General features: G+C 32.8%; 1 protein-coding gene across 1 annotated transcript in view; it reads right to left on the bottom strand.

Annotated features, from left to right (window-relative positions):
- Positions 1-18,620, bottom strand: part of LOC119689530 (centaurin-gamma-1A) — a 424,668-nt gene extending 406,048 nt beyond the window's left edge. Inside the window, exon 1 of the mRNA XM_038104373.1 lies at positions 18,109-18,620. Coding sequence (XP_037960301.1) covers positions 18,109-18,490 — 382 coding nt within the window. The 5' untranslated portion in view covers positions 18,491-18,620. The remainder of the gene's footprint in view (positions 1-18,108) is intronic.
- Positions 18,621-19,195: the final 575 nt, after the last annotated feature.

Here is a 19,195-nt window from a genome sequence, read left to right as displayed (position 1 = left end):
AGATTATATTAAAGAAAGTCAAGATATATCTGCTGTACTCCCCCAGCACTTCCTTGATATTACACAGCTACTGAGATACTACTTTGTGTATAATTAAGTGTAATAATAATTGTATTATAACCACACGTAATAAAATTTATTAATTATATTTATAAATATGTGAATATTATTTTAAACAAGTAATAATTGGAAACACAATCATATATGCCACAACTATCAATTTACTATATTAAATCTGTAATACTAATTGTTTACTGACAGATATTGACAGATACTAAAAAAAAAATTAATGTAGGAAAAAATTTTATTTTAATTTTTCATTTAAATTTATTTGTTTTTATTTTAATTTATTTATTTTTATTTTAATTTATTTGTTTTTATTTTAATTTATTTGTTTTTTAATGTTTGCTTAAACAATTTTTTATGTAAAAAATTATTTCACATTTATTTTTTATAAATTTTTTTGTAAGTTTGTTTATATATGTATATCTTTTTATATATCTTTTTGTATCAAGATATTTTTTATTTACTAATGTTTGAATATGCTGTAAAATTTCCAATTAGTAATATTCTAGTAAAATTTTTGTATATTGCAATGTAAAGCGAATCTACAAAAACTTAAAAAATATTGTTTGTATTTAAAAAATAAATAATAAAATAAAAAAGCTTACAAATTGATTTAAAAAAAAAAAAATATATATATATATATGTGAAAAAAAAAATAATTTGAAATTATTTAAATTTTTTTTAAATTTTTTCAGCAGATTTAACAAACTCAATCGTTATTTGCAATAGGAAGAAGCTCATCGTACAATACAAATAAAATTGCAATATATAAAAAAAATAGGTGGATTACAAAAATACCAAACATTTTTGCTGGAGACATATTGACTGCTACGATTATAAAGCAAAGTAAATAAATAAAAGTAAAAAAAACAATAAAAGTTATACGTGTATCAATCAATTTGTAATAGCAAAAAATTTCTGAAACAGATATGCGAACTTTTCCTAGTAACGTTTATATATACATACTCATAGAATAGACTAAGGGCGAATGGCATAGTATGTACTATACATACTCCAAAATTAAGTTATAGAATATTTATATGAAAAAAAAAAACAAAAAACAAAAAACAATAATTGAGGAAAGCACCAGAAACGTTTGAGTAGGCAAACCTCACATGACCACAATAGATACAAACCACTTATTTGCAAAGATTTTTTATGAATAAATGTGCGCATAGCATAGCACCTTCATCGCATTGGATTGCGGTGAACGGAAAATAAACCCCCATTTGGACAGGAGTCATTGACATCAATAATGCATGAAATTGCATAGGCCGGTCGTTGTTGGTCATTTTTAGTATCAAACATTTAAACGGTGAGTTGCGAGCTGTGGGGTGCTCATAAAATCAGTTCGTGTCCAACAATCCAATACGATAGATACGATGTACTCGTACTTTTTTTCAATACCTTGCACTTTATTCCGTACGCAGTTTTTTGATTATTTCTCTTCTTTTTTAGATTAAAAATGCTTCCAATTTGAATGTCGGACACGTAATTTCTTTACGCTTTTATTTACCTTAAGAGACGTAAAGAGGCTTCAGTATTTAGCATGCAACTTAAGTTTCTTACACTTTTTTTTGCCATTGTTCAAGTAAACCGTAAACTAAATGTTAAATCAATTGACTTAAGATCCAAACGAGAAATATAATGAAAATTGATTATACTGAAATATATACGAATTACGAACAACACCTCTCCAATACTTTTGGTCGTAAGAATAAAAAATTTAAAAACTAAAAGACTTCTTTCTTCACGGTGAATTTGACGATATCAGAAAGATTATCAAGGTATTTTTTTTAATTATAATCTATTATATATAAATAATAATATACAAATTTCAACATGTCCTTATGCTAATTCAGATTATCGTGCTCCATTTCGCACGTTAAATATATCTATAACTTATGGATATTGTACAATTACTAAATAATAACTTGACTTCTAAATGGGAGGTCTAATATATGTAACATTCTGTATAGATTCTTTTATGTAGGGGACTTTAAAGCCTCTAAGAATGCAGTGGTTTGTTACAAACCATGGAGCATTTACAATTAATCTAAATGTTTTAGAATGGAATCGTTGAGTATTTTAAGATTCGAGTTACTTGCAGTAACCCAGAGCTGCATCCCATATGTGCAGACTGGCGCAATAATCGTTTTATATAAAAGTAGCTTATTTGGAATGTTTAATTCGTATTTTGGACCAAGCAACCACAGCCCCTTCTCAAAGTAAATGTGGTGTGAGCAGATTTTTCAGTATTGAGTTGAGCTCCTCTTGCTTTGAACCCGATGCAGTTTCAGGCGATTCCGATGAGGAAATTATCGCAGTATCATCCGCATAGGTTGCTACGGTGTTTTTTAAATGTATTATCTCTTAGATATCGGAACACCATTAATACTGGATTTGTAAACAAAATTTATTACATTTTTAATGAAAGTCAACTATACTCGTTTATTGTCAAAGAAGCAAAGAATTTATTGTAGATACTTTTATAATAGTGAGATTTGGTTTTATCGAAGCTTAAATACTTTTTGAATGGAGCTATATTACTTGATAGTGATATTCTATCAAAGAGTAACACACGTTTGTTGTATTTAGTTATTCGAACTACAAAAGATTCAAGCTGGCTTGATTAACACTATAATCCATAAAAAAAAACTGCACATTTCAGAAATATTGAAAGTGGACTCACATAACAGATGGACTCTGGTTTCAGATGGTATACACAAATGAGGTTTCCTAATAGTTAAAGTACAATATTAAGACTAACCTTTCTTAAAAGACTAAAGACCGAGTTCACAATTATAACTTAAAGTTCAAACCCTATAACCTAGGCATGACTTATAATTAGTATTGAGTAATAATAAGTATTTAAAATAATACATATATTGTGGGACATTGGAACAGCGCACCGTTTATCAAGTGGTCTCATTGAAGTGAAGGATTAACCGAAGTAGACCACGAAACGACTTGGGTTTTTTTTCGTCCAACCATTCTCGGATATCGTTATTGAGTTAAAGCTAAAGTGGCTTCCATTTGCATAACTACATCTCTTGTTATTACAAGCACCTCATTTAACATGAGGTTGGCTGCCAAGTCATCACCAACACAATGGTATCCCAAGACAGTTATTCTTCTGCTTGCCAGTGCTGGACATTGGCACAATATATGCACCGCTATATCCTTTTTTTCTAGACATAGTCTGCAAGTGTCTTTCACAACAAGAGTTATCTTTTTGAGGTAATACTTGAAGTGTCCATGTCCAGTAATCAATAAGGTCAACCAACTTAGATGGCTAAGCATTTAATCGCTTCACTGACCCACGGTTTCGGCAACATGAGTTTGGTCTGTCTACAAGTGCTTATCTTTTCTGGGCCGCTGTTGAGTACGCACATCTTTTGCATGCTTTTGATAACTGCTCAATCCAATAGGTGCTGAATAATCCAGCACTTTCAAAATCTTTTTCTGATACATCTGACAATCCAATAGGTGATCCAGAGCATATGAAACCGCCATAAATTCCGCCCGATAGACGAAAAGAAAAGTAATATAACTAATAATAAAATAATAATTGAGGAACTGTTGAAAACAAATTTAAAAATAATTTACGTAAAATATTACTCTTCATTCATTGTATCTTTTATGCGTAACTTTCTCATGACATGTAAAATACGAGGGCGGTTTGATAAGTCAGTGATTTTTTTAATATCCCGCGCAGTTACACCAAATGCAACAGTGCTGCAGTCAGCTGTAATCTACCAGTAGGAAACTTTTTAATTTTGAATTTTTACGTGAATTTTTACGAAAATGGAAAAAAGTGAATTTCGTGTGCTGATTCAGCATTGTGGCCAAAATCCACGAATTAGAATGCGAACTGCTATCCCATCCACATTTAGCTGGATATTCTTCAGATTTAGCCCTCTGCGACTATTTTTTGTTTCCAAACCTAAAGAAATGGCGAAATACACTTTTTTCCATTTTCGTAAAAACTCACGAGGTTGTCAAAATTAAAAAGTTGCCCCCTGGTAAATTACAGCTGACGACAGCACTGTTGCATTCGGAGTAACTGCGCGGGAAATTCAAAAAGTCACTGACTTATCAAACCACCCTCGTATGTATATTTCATACATTACTAAACTTAATTGCAAGGTTATGTTATGTCAAGCCTGATATCGATGTTTCTTTAGTAAAAAAAATTCGATGTTGTTTAAAAATCATTTACGATTTTATTTTAGTTGCAAAAATTGCATACAGACTTGAGTGGAAACGTATTTGTCTGCTGGGTTTGCCTGATTTTAGTAGTACGAGTTTGCAATAATTGATGACAACGATTAAGTAACATTTATTTCTTTTGTGTTTCGAACGGAAATGCATTGCACTGTGCATTTTGTCAACTTTGTTTGTAAATTTTATTTATTTTACATTATTTTTATTTTATATGTACGAGTAGTAGTATTTGTATTTTAATAGATTTCCGTATATCAATATATATACTTACATGTCGTTTTTAACGTATCTATCTGTTTACTTGTGTATCTATCAAATTGTTTAACTGCACCATTTTACATGAATGACTGTGTGGAACGTCCGTCATTCATTCATTATCAATGTCAACAGTTTTTTGATTGACTCCCAAAGTTCGAAATGCATTTCAATTGCATATGGAACACACAATAAAAAGATACATATTTTAAGTAAAATTTATCACAAAAAAATTAGAATGGCCATATAATGCTACTGCCATATGCATTAAAGAGAAAAATATTTTTATAGCATCGAACGTTACTAATTTGCAAATATGGAAATGTCACACTGAAACAGAAGAACACATATTTGAACAGGTGGCAGGCACCGTCTGGAACCGTCTGGTTACAAGACTACAAAACATACAAGAAGAGCAAATATGGCAAGCATATGGAGCTTGTTTCTTTTAATATTTTTAGATTATTCGTAATGCCAGAGATGGGTTTACGAATCCTGAATATAATTTTTATAAATTAAAAATATTTATACAAAAACATTCTACAGAAATTTTCAAGCCTAAATATAAGATTTTCTACCAATCTTGGCGGTATTGTCTTTTCGAAAACTTTGCGTTTTAAAATTTTTCGTGCGGTTGGATCCATCCATTTAAAATTATTATTATTTTCAATGTAAATTAAAAGAACAAGAAATTAATAAAAAAATAAAATTCATAAGAAAAGTATCTCATCACACAATTTGTATTTTGTTAAGCAAATTTTTAAAAATATAAGCATATCCACACAAAAATACGTAGGCTGCCTTTTAAGTTTTGTACCTAGGCAACTCTAAGTAATGCCGGTTGAATTTTGAAATTTCTGTTCGAAAGTTTGACATTTTCTAGCCTTAATGTCATCACAGAATTTTAGTTTTCCTGCGCTTATTGTGTTGTCAACACGGATTCTAAATTATATCTCGACGAAAAAATGGTATTAAATAAAGAACATTTTCATGAGGGGATTTTTTAGGATTTTCGACAAGGATTAACCAGAAAAGAATGCAACGATCAACTTAGATTGACATTTACTGTTGAAACATCATATCCAACGACTGTAAAACGCTGGTTCAATGATATCGAGCGTAGTTATCGTTTTCTGAATGACGAATATTATGACGTTTATCCAAGAACAAATCGCCTGATGTACCACAAAACATTGAGGCAGTGCAAAAAATTACTGAGATGTATCGGTATGTAATATACTAGGTTAGTGAGACCAACATACATTCAATTTAACATATACATTAAGCTATCAGAAAAATTTGTTTCCGTTGGATTCCTCATAATTTGATAAACGCTCAGAAGAACACATGCAAGGAAAAGCTGAAACAATATGGTCAAGGTAGCTCTAAACAATTCTACGTCATCTACGACAGGCAAAGAATCATGGATCTACGTCTATAGACCCGAAACTAAACATCAATCCACTGTTTGAATCTTCCAAAATGAGCAGAACCCGACGAAAGTCGTCCACAGACGGAGCAAATTTAAACAAATGGTCGTATGTTTTTTCAGAAAAACTGGTCATGTCACAACTGTACCACTTAAACGACAAAGAGCGTTTAATTCTCACAATCATTTCTTAGCTGAAAGTCTTTAGAGAATTTAAGAAAACCAACCATCAAGATCATTCTAAAACAGGACAATGTGAGCTTCCACATAGCAGCTCAAACAAAAAAAATTTTTTTCAGGGGTCATCCGTCTTACGATACACACTTGACACCGAATGATTTCTTCTTGTTCGTAAATATCAAGAAAAAAAGTGTTTTTAGCATTTTTCTGCGCTCTAACAATCCGTTGAGACATTCAAAACTCTGGGTTAGAAGATAGGCAAAACTGTTTCGAAAATTAGTTCAATCAAATGCAAAAATGTATTGATCATCAGGAAGAGTACTTCCAAAAATCAATAAAACTATTTTCACTGATTAACCACTGCTTTTTTTTTTGTTAGGCATAAGACTAGTACACAAGATTGGGCAGCCCTAGTATACTTTGGCATGTTTAGTAAGTATTTATGTGATGTGGCAACTCCGTGGTTTTAATACATGCTTGCAATTAAAAATGTTAAACTAATGGATTCTGCAATTAAACGTGTTTAACGCATAAACATGTTTAATTACTCTACTTGAAGAAATATACTTCTATAAATTCTTTGTTATTATCTGGCTTAAAATAAGTATATATTGTACTGTATCTTCAATGTATGATTTTATTTCAATAATTAATTCTAAATCATAATTAAATAATTCATTATGCTAAGCGAATATAAATTTAAACATTATTTTCATTTTATTTCATACTCACTAAACAATTAAAAGAATTACTATTTAATGTCTTTGGGCATTTATAGAGCAATAATAAATAAACATGTAATAAATTATGGAGCAATAACAGTTTATTATATATAGCATTAATGATGCATTGGCTTAGTGTTAAAGCACTAATAAATACTTTTTAATTAAGTTTACACTTAATTTTATTATTATTATTGTTAGGGGATGTGGCACTGCGACCAACGGGTCTATTGTGCCCCCTTCTGGGCTTAGAGTCGTATTTACACTTACATTTACAGTACATTTTATTATCGATGTATTCACACTTACTTATCGATACGAGTAATAAAATGTACAATCTATCAAACTGATAGAGTATGATTCAGAGAGATTTATGAAACATTATGTATTATTTTAAAAACTTTTGGGACTTGGTTTAACTCTTTAATGTGCTATTTTAAAAGAGAAACTTAATAAATTCAAAAAAATACAATAGCATCAAGTTGAATCAAGGAGCAATCTGAATGAAATATAAAGAAAAAAAAATTTATTTATATATATGGCCTATGTATAAGGCCCATACAACAAAACAGTCTTTTAGCAGGAAAATCCCCCGCAGTAGACAAGGATTGTTTACATAAACAGCCTCAACACATATATCGATATATTAACAGTTTGGAAGTTTGTGGAATGCAACTGTAACTGGGGTAGTGCAACAACATATCATGGAGCTCATCAACATCAACAGCCACGTTAAGCTTTGGAGTAACAACAACAACGCCAACACCAAAAATAACATTACCACCAGCATTGATATGAACAATAAGGAAGATATGCGATATAACCAAAAACAGATATCCCAAATGCAACTATAACAGAATACAGCAACAGTAAATTTGCTGCAAATGCTTTAAAAGAGTGGGAACTACAACAGCGACGATGAGGACAATGACTACATTGATGACGATGACTACGATGATGACGACCACGACGGCGACGACGACGACAGCGATGACGACGACGGCGATGACGACGACGACAACGATGAGATGAAGTGTTAATGTTCCCGGCGTTCGTTTTGCACTTCTTGTACTTGATTCCGATTCTTTAATTTTTTTGTTCTTAATCATATTGTTGTGCCAGTTCTGTGTTTTGCGCTGTAGTTCTGTTGTGGAATTGCTTTAAATACTGTGATTGTCTCTCATTGCACAAGCTGTGTCATTCGGGCCCGCATGAGGCGCATGGAATTCACTGAACTAAAAGCAAATAAAGTTGCCAGTATGTTGATTGCACTTGTGTGTCAGTTGGTGTGTGGGTGTGAGGAGGCTCACCAAAGGGATAAGCTCTGGTCTTCAATGCAACTGCTTGGAAGGCAATTAAACGTGATTTATTATGGTGTTTCTTCACAGTTTCGGTACTCATGTAAAACTGTGAAAATTTTAAGTTAAAATTTTACAGTAAATTCCTATTCAGCTTCACAACACTATTTAAGAAAATACCATTTAAATAGTTTATAAAGAAATGGTAAGGACACTACTATAAAAGCAATGGAAACGTCGAATTGAACTGCAATAGTTCAAAACTTTCATAATAAAATGTTTATGAAATCCAACTTACAATCGAAATTAGTTAATAGGTATTTTTCAGAATAAAAATAATACATACTTATGTTATATATATTTCTGGCGGTACGAACTTCGCACACAAATTCGAGAGAATTCGAGACAACTTAGAACAATCGTCTTATGCAAGCAGTTTACATATGTACATCCAATCTATTCGTTTTTCAAGAAGATTTATTAATAAAGGTCACGCGTAGAGTTCAGTAAAATAAACAATACTTAGTACCAGGACTGTGAACTACATAAATCTCTATAGCGATTCGAAACTATAGACAACTGCATAGATATAAAATCAAGCTTATGAAATTGTTCGTTCAAAACTGGTACAGTTCAAAATCGATTCAAAGTCATGGTTAATAATAATAAGAATGAACGGAGTAATAGCTCCCATGATTGATCTTCTGTGCTACAACAGGCCCTAACCGAACAGAAGACATTCCGCCTTCCGAATGAAGGCTAAAATGTCGGCCGTTGAGGACCTCCTAATGTCGGAAGGTGAGAGCTGTTCCAGACCCAGTGACCCCCTCCTGGCCCAGATCAAGGCTGGGCATTCACATAGAATGTAGCTGGATGTCTCTTCTGCTTCTAAGCAGAGTCTACACTCTATCTCTTCGGACATACCCATTTTGTTGAGGTGATAACGTAGTCCGTGGTGACCCCTTAGATATCTCATCAGCAATCTCAACTCTATTCTGCTGAAGAAGGATATCTTATTATAACTAAAGGGGTGAACCAGCTCTTAAGCTGACGGTTACCTCGACTGTCACGCCAGTAGCGACTTCTCTCGGTTGAAACCCAATTATTGATTAGAAACCTAGTTCTAGACCAACTTAATCCACAATAACGTTCTAGTCCACAGATTTGAGTGGCAGATCCTGCCCGTGCTAGACTGTCGGCAGACTCATTACCATTGAGTCCTGTGTGGCCAGTCATGGTTAATAACTTGCATAAGTCTGCTTCTTAAACGTACTTGAACAAGTCAAATTTGTCTAATTTTTTCTATATGTCACTGTATTTTTCGGCTAATAATGTGTAAATTTGTAGAACCACCGAAGAATTGTTTATATATTTACTTACCTAACATACTTAATTAGTTGGCCATTAAAGACATGAGTCGTCCTTGATTGCCGTGACGAGTAGCTTCCGCCAGCCAGCCCGATTAGTTGCTTGCTGTCATCAGTTGGGAGTACCGGGTTACCCCAAATCGTTGGTCACCTGGTACATCCACCAAAGATGCGGACATCATCTACCGCGTTTTACAACTGCAAGCACCGAATCAAACACCTTTCTAGCCGAAGCACTTTCTTTTCTTTGCACGACATGCCCAAGCCAGCGAAGTCGCTGAATTTTTAAGCGTTCAAAGTCGCGGTATGGATCATACTGCTCATCGTTTAATCTAATTCGATACTCGTTGCTAACGCATAAGAAACCTTAAATCTTCCGATGAATATTTCTTTCGAATGCTCCTAACACCTTCTTATCACTATTGATAATTGGACAAGCTTTTGCACCACAAACCAGTACAGACATGATGAGAGAGCAGAAACCTGCGAACGCAGTATCAAAGACCGTTTCGAAGACCAGTTTTTCAACAGGGAAATTCCTTAAACCTTAAAACAATACAGAAATCGAGATACACACATACAAGCCATATTATAACATATAGCGCTAAAGTGCAATCCACAGAGCACGAGCCAAAGAGACTAATCCCGGATGACATGAAAGAGTATAGATGAAGATGGTGATATCAAATAATAAAACATACGGCAGAACATAATATTAATTGTAATAGATTTGCTTATTGAAATATGTTTAAAAGAATTCTAAATGTTTGAAATAATTCTAAATGTTTGAAATAATTCTATTAAATTTAAATTGTAATTATTTTATTATTATTTATTATTTAATTATTTTTCTTTAATTTTTTTTTATACTTGCTAAAACGTTTCAACTACTTGTAATACTAAGAAATTTATGGCAACTTGTTTGCTCATCAATCATTTTTTTAAACTATCTTGGAACTAAACTATCTATGGTCACGTGATTTAAAATGTACTTTTCTCTGACTTTTTACTCACTCATTGTTCCCAATGCATGTTAACTTTGTCTTTTTGGTTTTCTTTGTTTATAGAAAAACTTCGAATAATACGACTGAACTATATACCATATTTGCATCAGTGAGCCTCAGCTGTCAATTATTTGCAAGCATAAATTAAGTTTCGTTTTTCTCTCTGAACCCCTCGTCATTCATTTGTTATTTGTACTTAAATAAATATTCTCTATAGACCTATTTATCTTGTTTGTGAAAACGTGACAACAAAAAAAGGTGGAAAAAATTTACGGAAATAGCAAGGGAGAAGTTACGGGAACCTTTCAAGACTTCGAGGAAATTTTGACAAATTAAGAATAGAAAGAAATTTGATACTTATTCGGATTAAGCGTTAATGGATTTTAAACGACTTAATAGTAAATTACATGTTTTATTTTAACTACAAAAAAAAATTTATAAAGATAGATATAGTAAAATTTTATATTATATATCTTTATTGATATTGATTAGATATTAAAACAAAATTAATATTAAGAGCATATTATTTTATAAAATGAACCCAAGCTTTAAGTATTAAGATAAAAGAAGTACGGATTGAAAATACCACGCTACATAGAAACTACTCTACTGAACTCCATTACACTACTTCTAAAAACAATTAGAACTTAATACATATATATTAAATAAAAGAAATTAGTGTCAAAGCAGCATCATCAAAAACATGGGAGAAGAAAGTAATAAAAGGAATTCAGTATATATAAATGTAAGAACTAAAAAAGAAGGTCCTATTAGGATTAAAAATTTTTGCGGAAATCATCGCTTTTAACATCTCCAATGTTGGAACAGAACTCTATTACAAAACATCGAGTTTGTTTTTCTTTTGAATATAGCGTAAAAAATTAAAGTCAAATTAACATTTAAATACTTAAACATGAAATAGTAACATAGCGGAACCTCGATCCTTTCCTTATCTAGGTCTGAGAACTTACAGCGACGCTTATTAACTTCTCTAAACTATTTGGTTAAAAAGTGCTGGCGACCCAAGTGCCCAAAGTAAAATATAATATTTTACATGAATTTCTCTGTTTAGCATTAGAAACTCTTTCCAAAAAAGAAGCAGAACATTTTTTAGACTTCTAGATTATAAAAGAATATTGATTGAGTGGTACCAACTGAGCAATGCAGCATATATAAAAAATAATTTTCAAAGATATTCAAAAAAAATTAAGATCTAGAACAAAAACAATATGGATTTTTAGTACAATCTAGAACCTAGCTTTTTTTATTGGAAGCTCTTGAATCAAGAGGTATATCATTGAAAATTATTAACCTTAGCTACGTGGAGGGTACCAGTAAAGTTCTGTACGAAGGAAGGCTAAGCGAATGTCGAGAACAATCTCGACATCTCGACATCAAAGCTACTTATTATTTCTTCTACTGTGTATAACTGCCATCGATGTAGTTCTTAAAAGCGCTAATCAACGTCCTAACGGAATTAATTTACGGCTCTCTAAAAAGCCGGCATATGCAGATGATGTGATTCTGCTAGCTAGCACCCATAGTGACATTGAAACTAAACTTACCGCCTAAGCAAGTACAGCGTGAGGAATTGGCCTAAAAATCAATATCAACAAAATGAAATGCATGCGAATTAAAACAGATAACCAAACTCCACTTTATGTTGAGGATATACCGATCGAAAATGTAGGTATTTGAATACCTAGGTAGGTTGCAACTGACGGGAGAGACAATGCGGACATTGATAAAGGAATACCCGAGCATACTTCAAAAAACTTACCCGGATCTGGAGATGTCGCGCACCCTAACACTAAGATTACAATATTTAACGCCTGTGGTAAATCAGTATTGTTGTATGGTAGTGAAGCATGGTATTTTACTCGAGCATATATCCAAAAACTGGAAAACTTTATCAACAGACATCTTCGGGTAATTCTGCGCATTTGGTGACCGAGTGTGATCTCAAATGAGCGACTATGGCGAGTAACTATAACTCTGCGAGAAAGAATTTCGACAACGGTAATATAGAGGGATTACCCACACGTTACGCAAAGGCACAAATGGAATCCGCCAGACAGTACAACCCGTGAACGACGACACAATTCTTGGCATAGAACCATAAACAATGAAACAAATAAATCGATAGGTTAACTGAGATATATCGCTCGAAATAGGCAAAATTGGAAACTTAGCAAAATTGGTTAAGTTTATGCAAACAAATATTGTACAGAACATGCCATAATAAAAATAATAATAACCTAACTTACTTAACCTTAAGAAAATTAAATATGTACGAGTATATATATAGGAGATATATAGGAGATATATATATAGGAGACTAGTCCGAATTATTGGGATTTTCTGGTAATTGCTCGTAATGATATTTTTTATTTAATCTTAAGTGTGTTTTTATATACATTAAGACCGAAAAGTTTTCGGAAATTCTCATTTAAAATTCGCGCGCTGTATATTTTTCGATATTTTAAGTTTATGTAGTTTGGCAGCACTGTCCTTAATTACTATGCCAAAAATGAGCGCGATCTGTCAGACAGTTCGTTTACGGCAGCTGTTGAAACCAGTTCACCTCAGTAGGGCGTTGCGAAAAAAACAATGGAAAAAAATATTGAACAAAGAGTTTGCATCAAATTTTGTGTTTCGAACGAAATTTCGTGTGCAGAATCGTTGCGAATGCTACAAAAGGCTTATGGGGAATCAGTTTTATCGAAAACTCAAGTTTATGAGTGGTACAAAGCCTTCCAGGACGGTCGTACGACCGTCGAAGACATTTCGCAACGCACTACTGAGGTGAACTGGTTTCAACAGCTGCCGTAAACGAACTGTCTGACAGATCGAGCTCATTTTTGGCATAGTAATTAAGGACAGTGCTGCCAAACTACATAAACTTAAAATATCGAAAAATATACAGCGCGCGAATTTTAAATGAGAATTTCCGAAAACTTTTCAGTCTTAATGTAAGTAGGTATATATGAAAATATATAATATAAAAAGTATATATAAAACTTTTGGCTAGCCATAGGTAGTATACTGACCATTATGTATAACTAACGAAGATATAAAGATGTTTATGATTCAATATTGGTCGACATTAAGTTTTTTCAATTTTTTGAAAAGCTCTGCTTTATGGAAATCAAATCTCAACTAATACAGACGAGGGCGGTTTGATAAGTCAGTGACTTTTTGAATTTCCCTCGCAGTTACTCCAAATGTAACAGTTCTGCTGTTAGCTGTAATCTACTAGTGGGCAACTTTCTAATTTTGAGCAAGCTACGTCGTTCAGTTGATGTTTGATAGCCGTTCAAAGCAGACAAAAAGTGAATTTCGTGTGCTGATTAAGCATTACTGGTCAAAATCCACGAATTGGGATACGAACTGCTACCTGTGACTATTTTCTGTTTCCAAACCTAAAGAAATGGCTGGGCGGTAAGAGATTTGAATGGAATGAAGAAGTCATTGCCGAAACAAACGCGTATTTTAAGAGCTTTGAGAAAACCTATTATTAGTAGGGAATAAGAAAATTGGAAAAAGCTTAAAGGTGATTATGTAGAAAAATAAAATATTTATTTGCAAAAAAAATTTATTTTATTCAAAAAGTCACTGACTTATCAAACCGCCCTCGTATATTGGCACTAATACATATTGGCATTAAAGAAGTTATTCGAAATTAAACTAAAATGAATTCTCATTACTTGCTTTTAACAATATAATAATGCAAGTACATTTAAATTCAAATGAGATCAGTAAAAACTGTTTAGAGTCTTTGAGTAAAAATGAATTAGAAGTCATAAAAGGTTTGGGGTCTCATTTTGCTGTTGCAATATAAGTTCGAAAGCCATTAAAACTCTACAAAAACAAAAGAAGAGCTAACACTAAATCTAAGAAACACAAATGGAACTCATTAAAAATCTATTAGTTACTCTAAATTGCACTTTCTGTATAGTTAAAGATATTGCGAAGAAAATATTAAAAAATCATCAATTATTGTGGAGAACTTTTCATTGCTCTTAACTAAACTCGACTGCCACATTAACGAGTTTACTTGCATGAGTACATACGAGTATAATCACCAAAATTTCTAAGCAAGCGATTTAAGAAGATGAAAAGCAAACCAATGTTTTTTTTTTTCTAATAACAAGTACAGTTCATCTATGTATCTACGCAAATACATCTTCTCAAGTGTATCTATGGCAGGCAGTACACACGCACGCATAGACAGACAATGGTCGAAATATGGAATTACGCTAATGGTACCACCTCTTTTTTATTTTCTACTTCTTTATTTTCTACTCTTTAGAAAGTAAATTACACATGGACTAAAATGAGTTATCTGTCATGTCTTCCGTTGTCTGTTGTCTATTCGACAGATACTATTGCTACACAACTATGTAGTAGTCGTGCTGCTCTCGTAAGATATTAATGCCAATGATTGATTTTTGTTTGTGGCTCCGTAGACGCAATCCATTGATACCGTGGCTGTTTTTTAAAGTTTTTGCGCATCACATCACAAGTTTCTAGAACAAATGTTTGTGATGAAGTAGTGAAGAAATTAAATAATGAATACCATAAAATCGAACACGAATGATTTAACATATATTGAAATAGTTCTGATGATACGGCAGACCTACGATTTGAAGTGAAGTGAACTGCTGTGCAACAAACTTTGTGGACATAAAACGCTTATCAGAGGTTGCTGATAACTGATAAAAACTTAAAGTTAATAAAATCTGATCAACAAATTTGTTTACGATTTTTTGGAAATTATCTGTAATATTTTTTTTGTTTTCGGTGTAGTTCTGAACTGCATTTGTGAAGGTCATACATACCAATTTTAGGTATTTTCGACAGCGTACTGCGTGTGTTCTTATAATTGATGTGCAGTGAAGGAAGTAAAATTTTTTATAGGCTGTTTAGATACATTTTACGAGGTGCTAAAGCAAACAACTGGCAGTTATTTTGTAAACAAATCAGTAAAATTTACACAAAAAGATATTGAATAACAAACAAGAGCAAGCGAACAGTTCAAATAAGACAATATATATTGTATCTGCTATAAGTTAGTATAAGAACAAATATATAAGAAAGAAACTGCGAAAATTCCCAAAATTGTATTGTAGAAACTAATAATAGTTTACCTAATAGTAAGCAAATACATCTATAAGAGAATGTTAGATATACAGTATATAAAAGAATTGGTTTCATAAACATTTTTCAGCGCAGCGACATCTATAAGTGTATGATGGTAAATAAATAGTGCACATTTTAATAATCGAATTATCAGAATAAAATGTAATTTTATTATAATTATGTATTTAACTAAAAAAACTAGTTTCATAAACATTTTTTAGCGCAGCGACATCTATATTCAAATGATAGTAGATGAATCGTGTACACTTTCTTCACAACTACGCAATCCGTCTTAAAGAGACAAGTTCTACAAAAACTTCTTCAGCGCAGAATCAACTACAAATGATTGTTATGTTAAGTGATAAATGGTGTACAAGCTTCCAATGTTATTTGACGTAGCATTCGTCGCCTTGCAAAGGCCTAATACTACGGTGCTCAAAAGCACAACGTCTTAATACAAAGCGTCAAGCGAAGCCCCATTGGAATAGTCTTGTAAATGATGCACAGAATCCAGTGATTTTTATCGTGATTTCCTCCCTGCAAGGCTTAACACAACGGTGTTCAGAAACACACGTATTAATATAAAGCATCAATCAACGCCCCATTGGAATAGCCTGCTCTATTCTGCCGGTACCAATGAAGATATTTATGTAAAACATATCTTCAACCTTGGTGAAATGCGAGGCCTATCTTAAACCTCTGCTACAATTTGGGCTGTAACACCTGGTGGTGAATACGCAAGTCCACGTCGAATGTGAACCAAAACTGAACATTCTTCCTTCGTAAGTTTGGGTATTAACAAACAGCCACTACGAATTCAACACCAATGGTCAGAACAGCCGAAGTTCTCACTCACTACCAGACCTCACTCACTACCATTTGCACTTCTTACATAAGTGCCAAACTAGCACTAGGGGATTTTTGTCGCCTCTTACGACTGAAAATCCTAACCGCGGATGAATTCTTTTTCCCATTCTATAGGGAATGTACAATAGGGAATTAAGATATAAAGCCCTCTCTCGACAGACAAAAATCACATGTTAGAGCGTGAGAAAAATTACGTTGTAGAGCGTGAGAAAAATCACGGTCTACAAGTTACGCTGCCTGCCGTGCTATATGGTACAGAAGCTTGGACAATTACTAACACTGATGAGTAGACGTTCGAAGCATTTTAGAGAAAAATGGATCGGATGATCTATGGTCCCTTACGCGTTAGCAACGAGTATCGAATTAAATTGAACGATGAGCTGTATGTGCTATACCACGACATTGACATAGTTAAGCGCATAGACGTTGAGCGGCTTCGCTGGCTTGGTCATATCGTGAGAATGGATGAAGAGGCTTCAGCGGAAAAAGCGTTTAAAGCAGTAGTTGAAAGAAGAAGGTGTAGAGGTAGACTGTGTCTACGGTGGAATGATCAAGCTGCTGCGCACGCAGCTGAAGCGACTGGAGGGATATGCTGTGCCAGTCCGAAATCCGGAAATCCGGGTTCTAATGGCTAAATAATTAGGTAAAAGCAACATCAATTCAATGCTAACCGTTTTTTTCGTTTCGAAGAGAATTATGAATTCACAGTAAATTTATACCAAAAGGTCAGTTGATGGACGCAGAACATTTTCTGGGTGTTTCTACAACGATTGTGGTTCAGAAGTCAATGAGTTCGACTGGAATATGGAGAACCAGGCAATTGATTAAGATAATTTATTATTTGTAGTTATATATGACATTTAAGAAAAAAATTAGATTTAATTTAAATTTATACCAGAAGGTCAGTAGATGGACGCAGAACATTTTCTGGGTGTTTCTACAACGATTGTGGTTCAGAAGTCAATGAGTTCGGCTGGAATATGGAGAACCAGGCAATTGATTAAGATAATTTTTTAGTTGTAGTTATATATGACATTCAAGAAAAAAATTAAAACCACATCAATCAATAAACTGCATTAGCAGTCATTGATGTTGATTTCACGCAATCGCCGATAGGCTTAAAATAAATCTTAAGATTCATAAGCTTTATTTATAACCCAATTCAATGTGCAAAGATAATCAATGAATATCCCATAACCAAAAACACAGCAAAAAGAGAGCAAACTGTTCAATAAAACTTTCACCAAATGGGAATGCAAATGCAAATGCGCAAAATGACACGAATAAAATCTTTTTGAAGCTAAAAGCAAATAAAAATAATTTCATTTAAAATCAAGAAGACACAATTTTATTTTATTGAAATGGCTTTATATTAAATATCGATAATACAGGCAATCGGGCAGTCAGACCGTCAGGCAGGTATGAGGGAATCTGTGCACTACGAATGAAAAACAGACCAGTGGGCTGTTTCCATGGAGGCCACATATATATACAGAAATTGGGAATGGCAGTGAGAAAGATACAAATGTAAAAGATTCAAAATGCACTTACCTTCAATGCAAACGACATGATCACGTATTTGCTGTGCGATCTGTGCATCCGGCATGGGCAATAAATCGATTAAATCGTAAATTGCATATATCGATGGATGCACGCTTTCAAAGCGTTGTATCTCCTGACGTATAGCCAACGAATTCGATATTAGCGGTTGTGGTGGCGGCGGTTGTGGTTGATTTGTTGCAGTCGTTGGCAGCGGTGGCGTATGATGTGAATGCGTATGATGATGTGATGACAATTGATGCGGATGATGATGATGTACCGCTGCCATTGCTGGAACTGCCGTTGTATGATGTGGCACTGGCAGGTGTGATGAATGATGGTGCCGCGGAACAGGTGGTAATGGTGGCGGTGTTTGGTTTTGATAATTATTCATATTATAAATTTTTTATTTTTTTTTCCAATTAAAATAAATTAAATTAAATTACACGTATTTATATAATTTTAGTTGCACTTAAAATTTTACTTCACAAACACAGGCTGTAAAATTATCCACGCGAAATTTTATATATAGGCATGTATAGATTTTTTTTACAAAGATTTATTAATTTTATTTATAAAATATTTCAAAATATTTATCAATGATACAAAATGGGTTTCTTCACAAAAATCTTTAATTCTTGAACACAAAAACTTTTTCAGAAATATGGACTTTACAGACACGTAATACCGATTTTAGACGAGACATTTTCGAAACTATTTCAGTGCTTCCCTTTTATTAAGATATCATTTTTATAATTATTAAAGTTGCTTTCAGATAACACAATAAACTAAAAAGAAAAATAAATTAAATTATGTTTAATAATTTTAATATATGTATTTAAGAAAATTAAATTTGCAACATACAGAACATACAGATAATTAATTTAAAAAATAAATAATAAATTAATGAAAACAAAAACGGAGAAACATATTTTTATTTAATTTATATTAATTTATTTAAATTATTTATTTTATTTGTATTATTTATTTTATTTATATTTTTTTTTATTTATATTATTATATAGAGTTTTATTACATATATAATGCACAATAGATCATGCAAAATATTACTATGGGTAGGTTATCTCCGACTTGTTCT

This window comes from Teleopsis dalmanni, chromosome X (genome assembly GCF_002237135.1).
Source record: "Teleopsis dalmanni isolate 2A chromosome X, ASM223713v2, whole genome shotgun sequence".
Classification (NCBI taxonomy): Eukaryota; Metazoa; Arthropoda; class Insecta; order Diptera; family Diopsidae; genus Teleopsis; species Teleopsis dalmanni.
The sequence above is the reverse complement of the archived record's forward strand: the minus strand, read 5'-3'. Positions and strand labels throughout refer to the sequence as shown.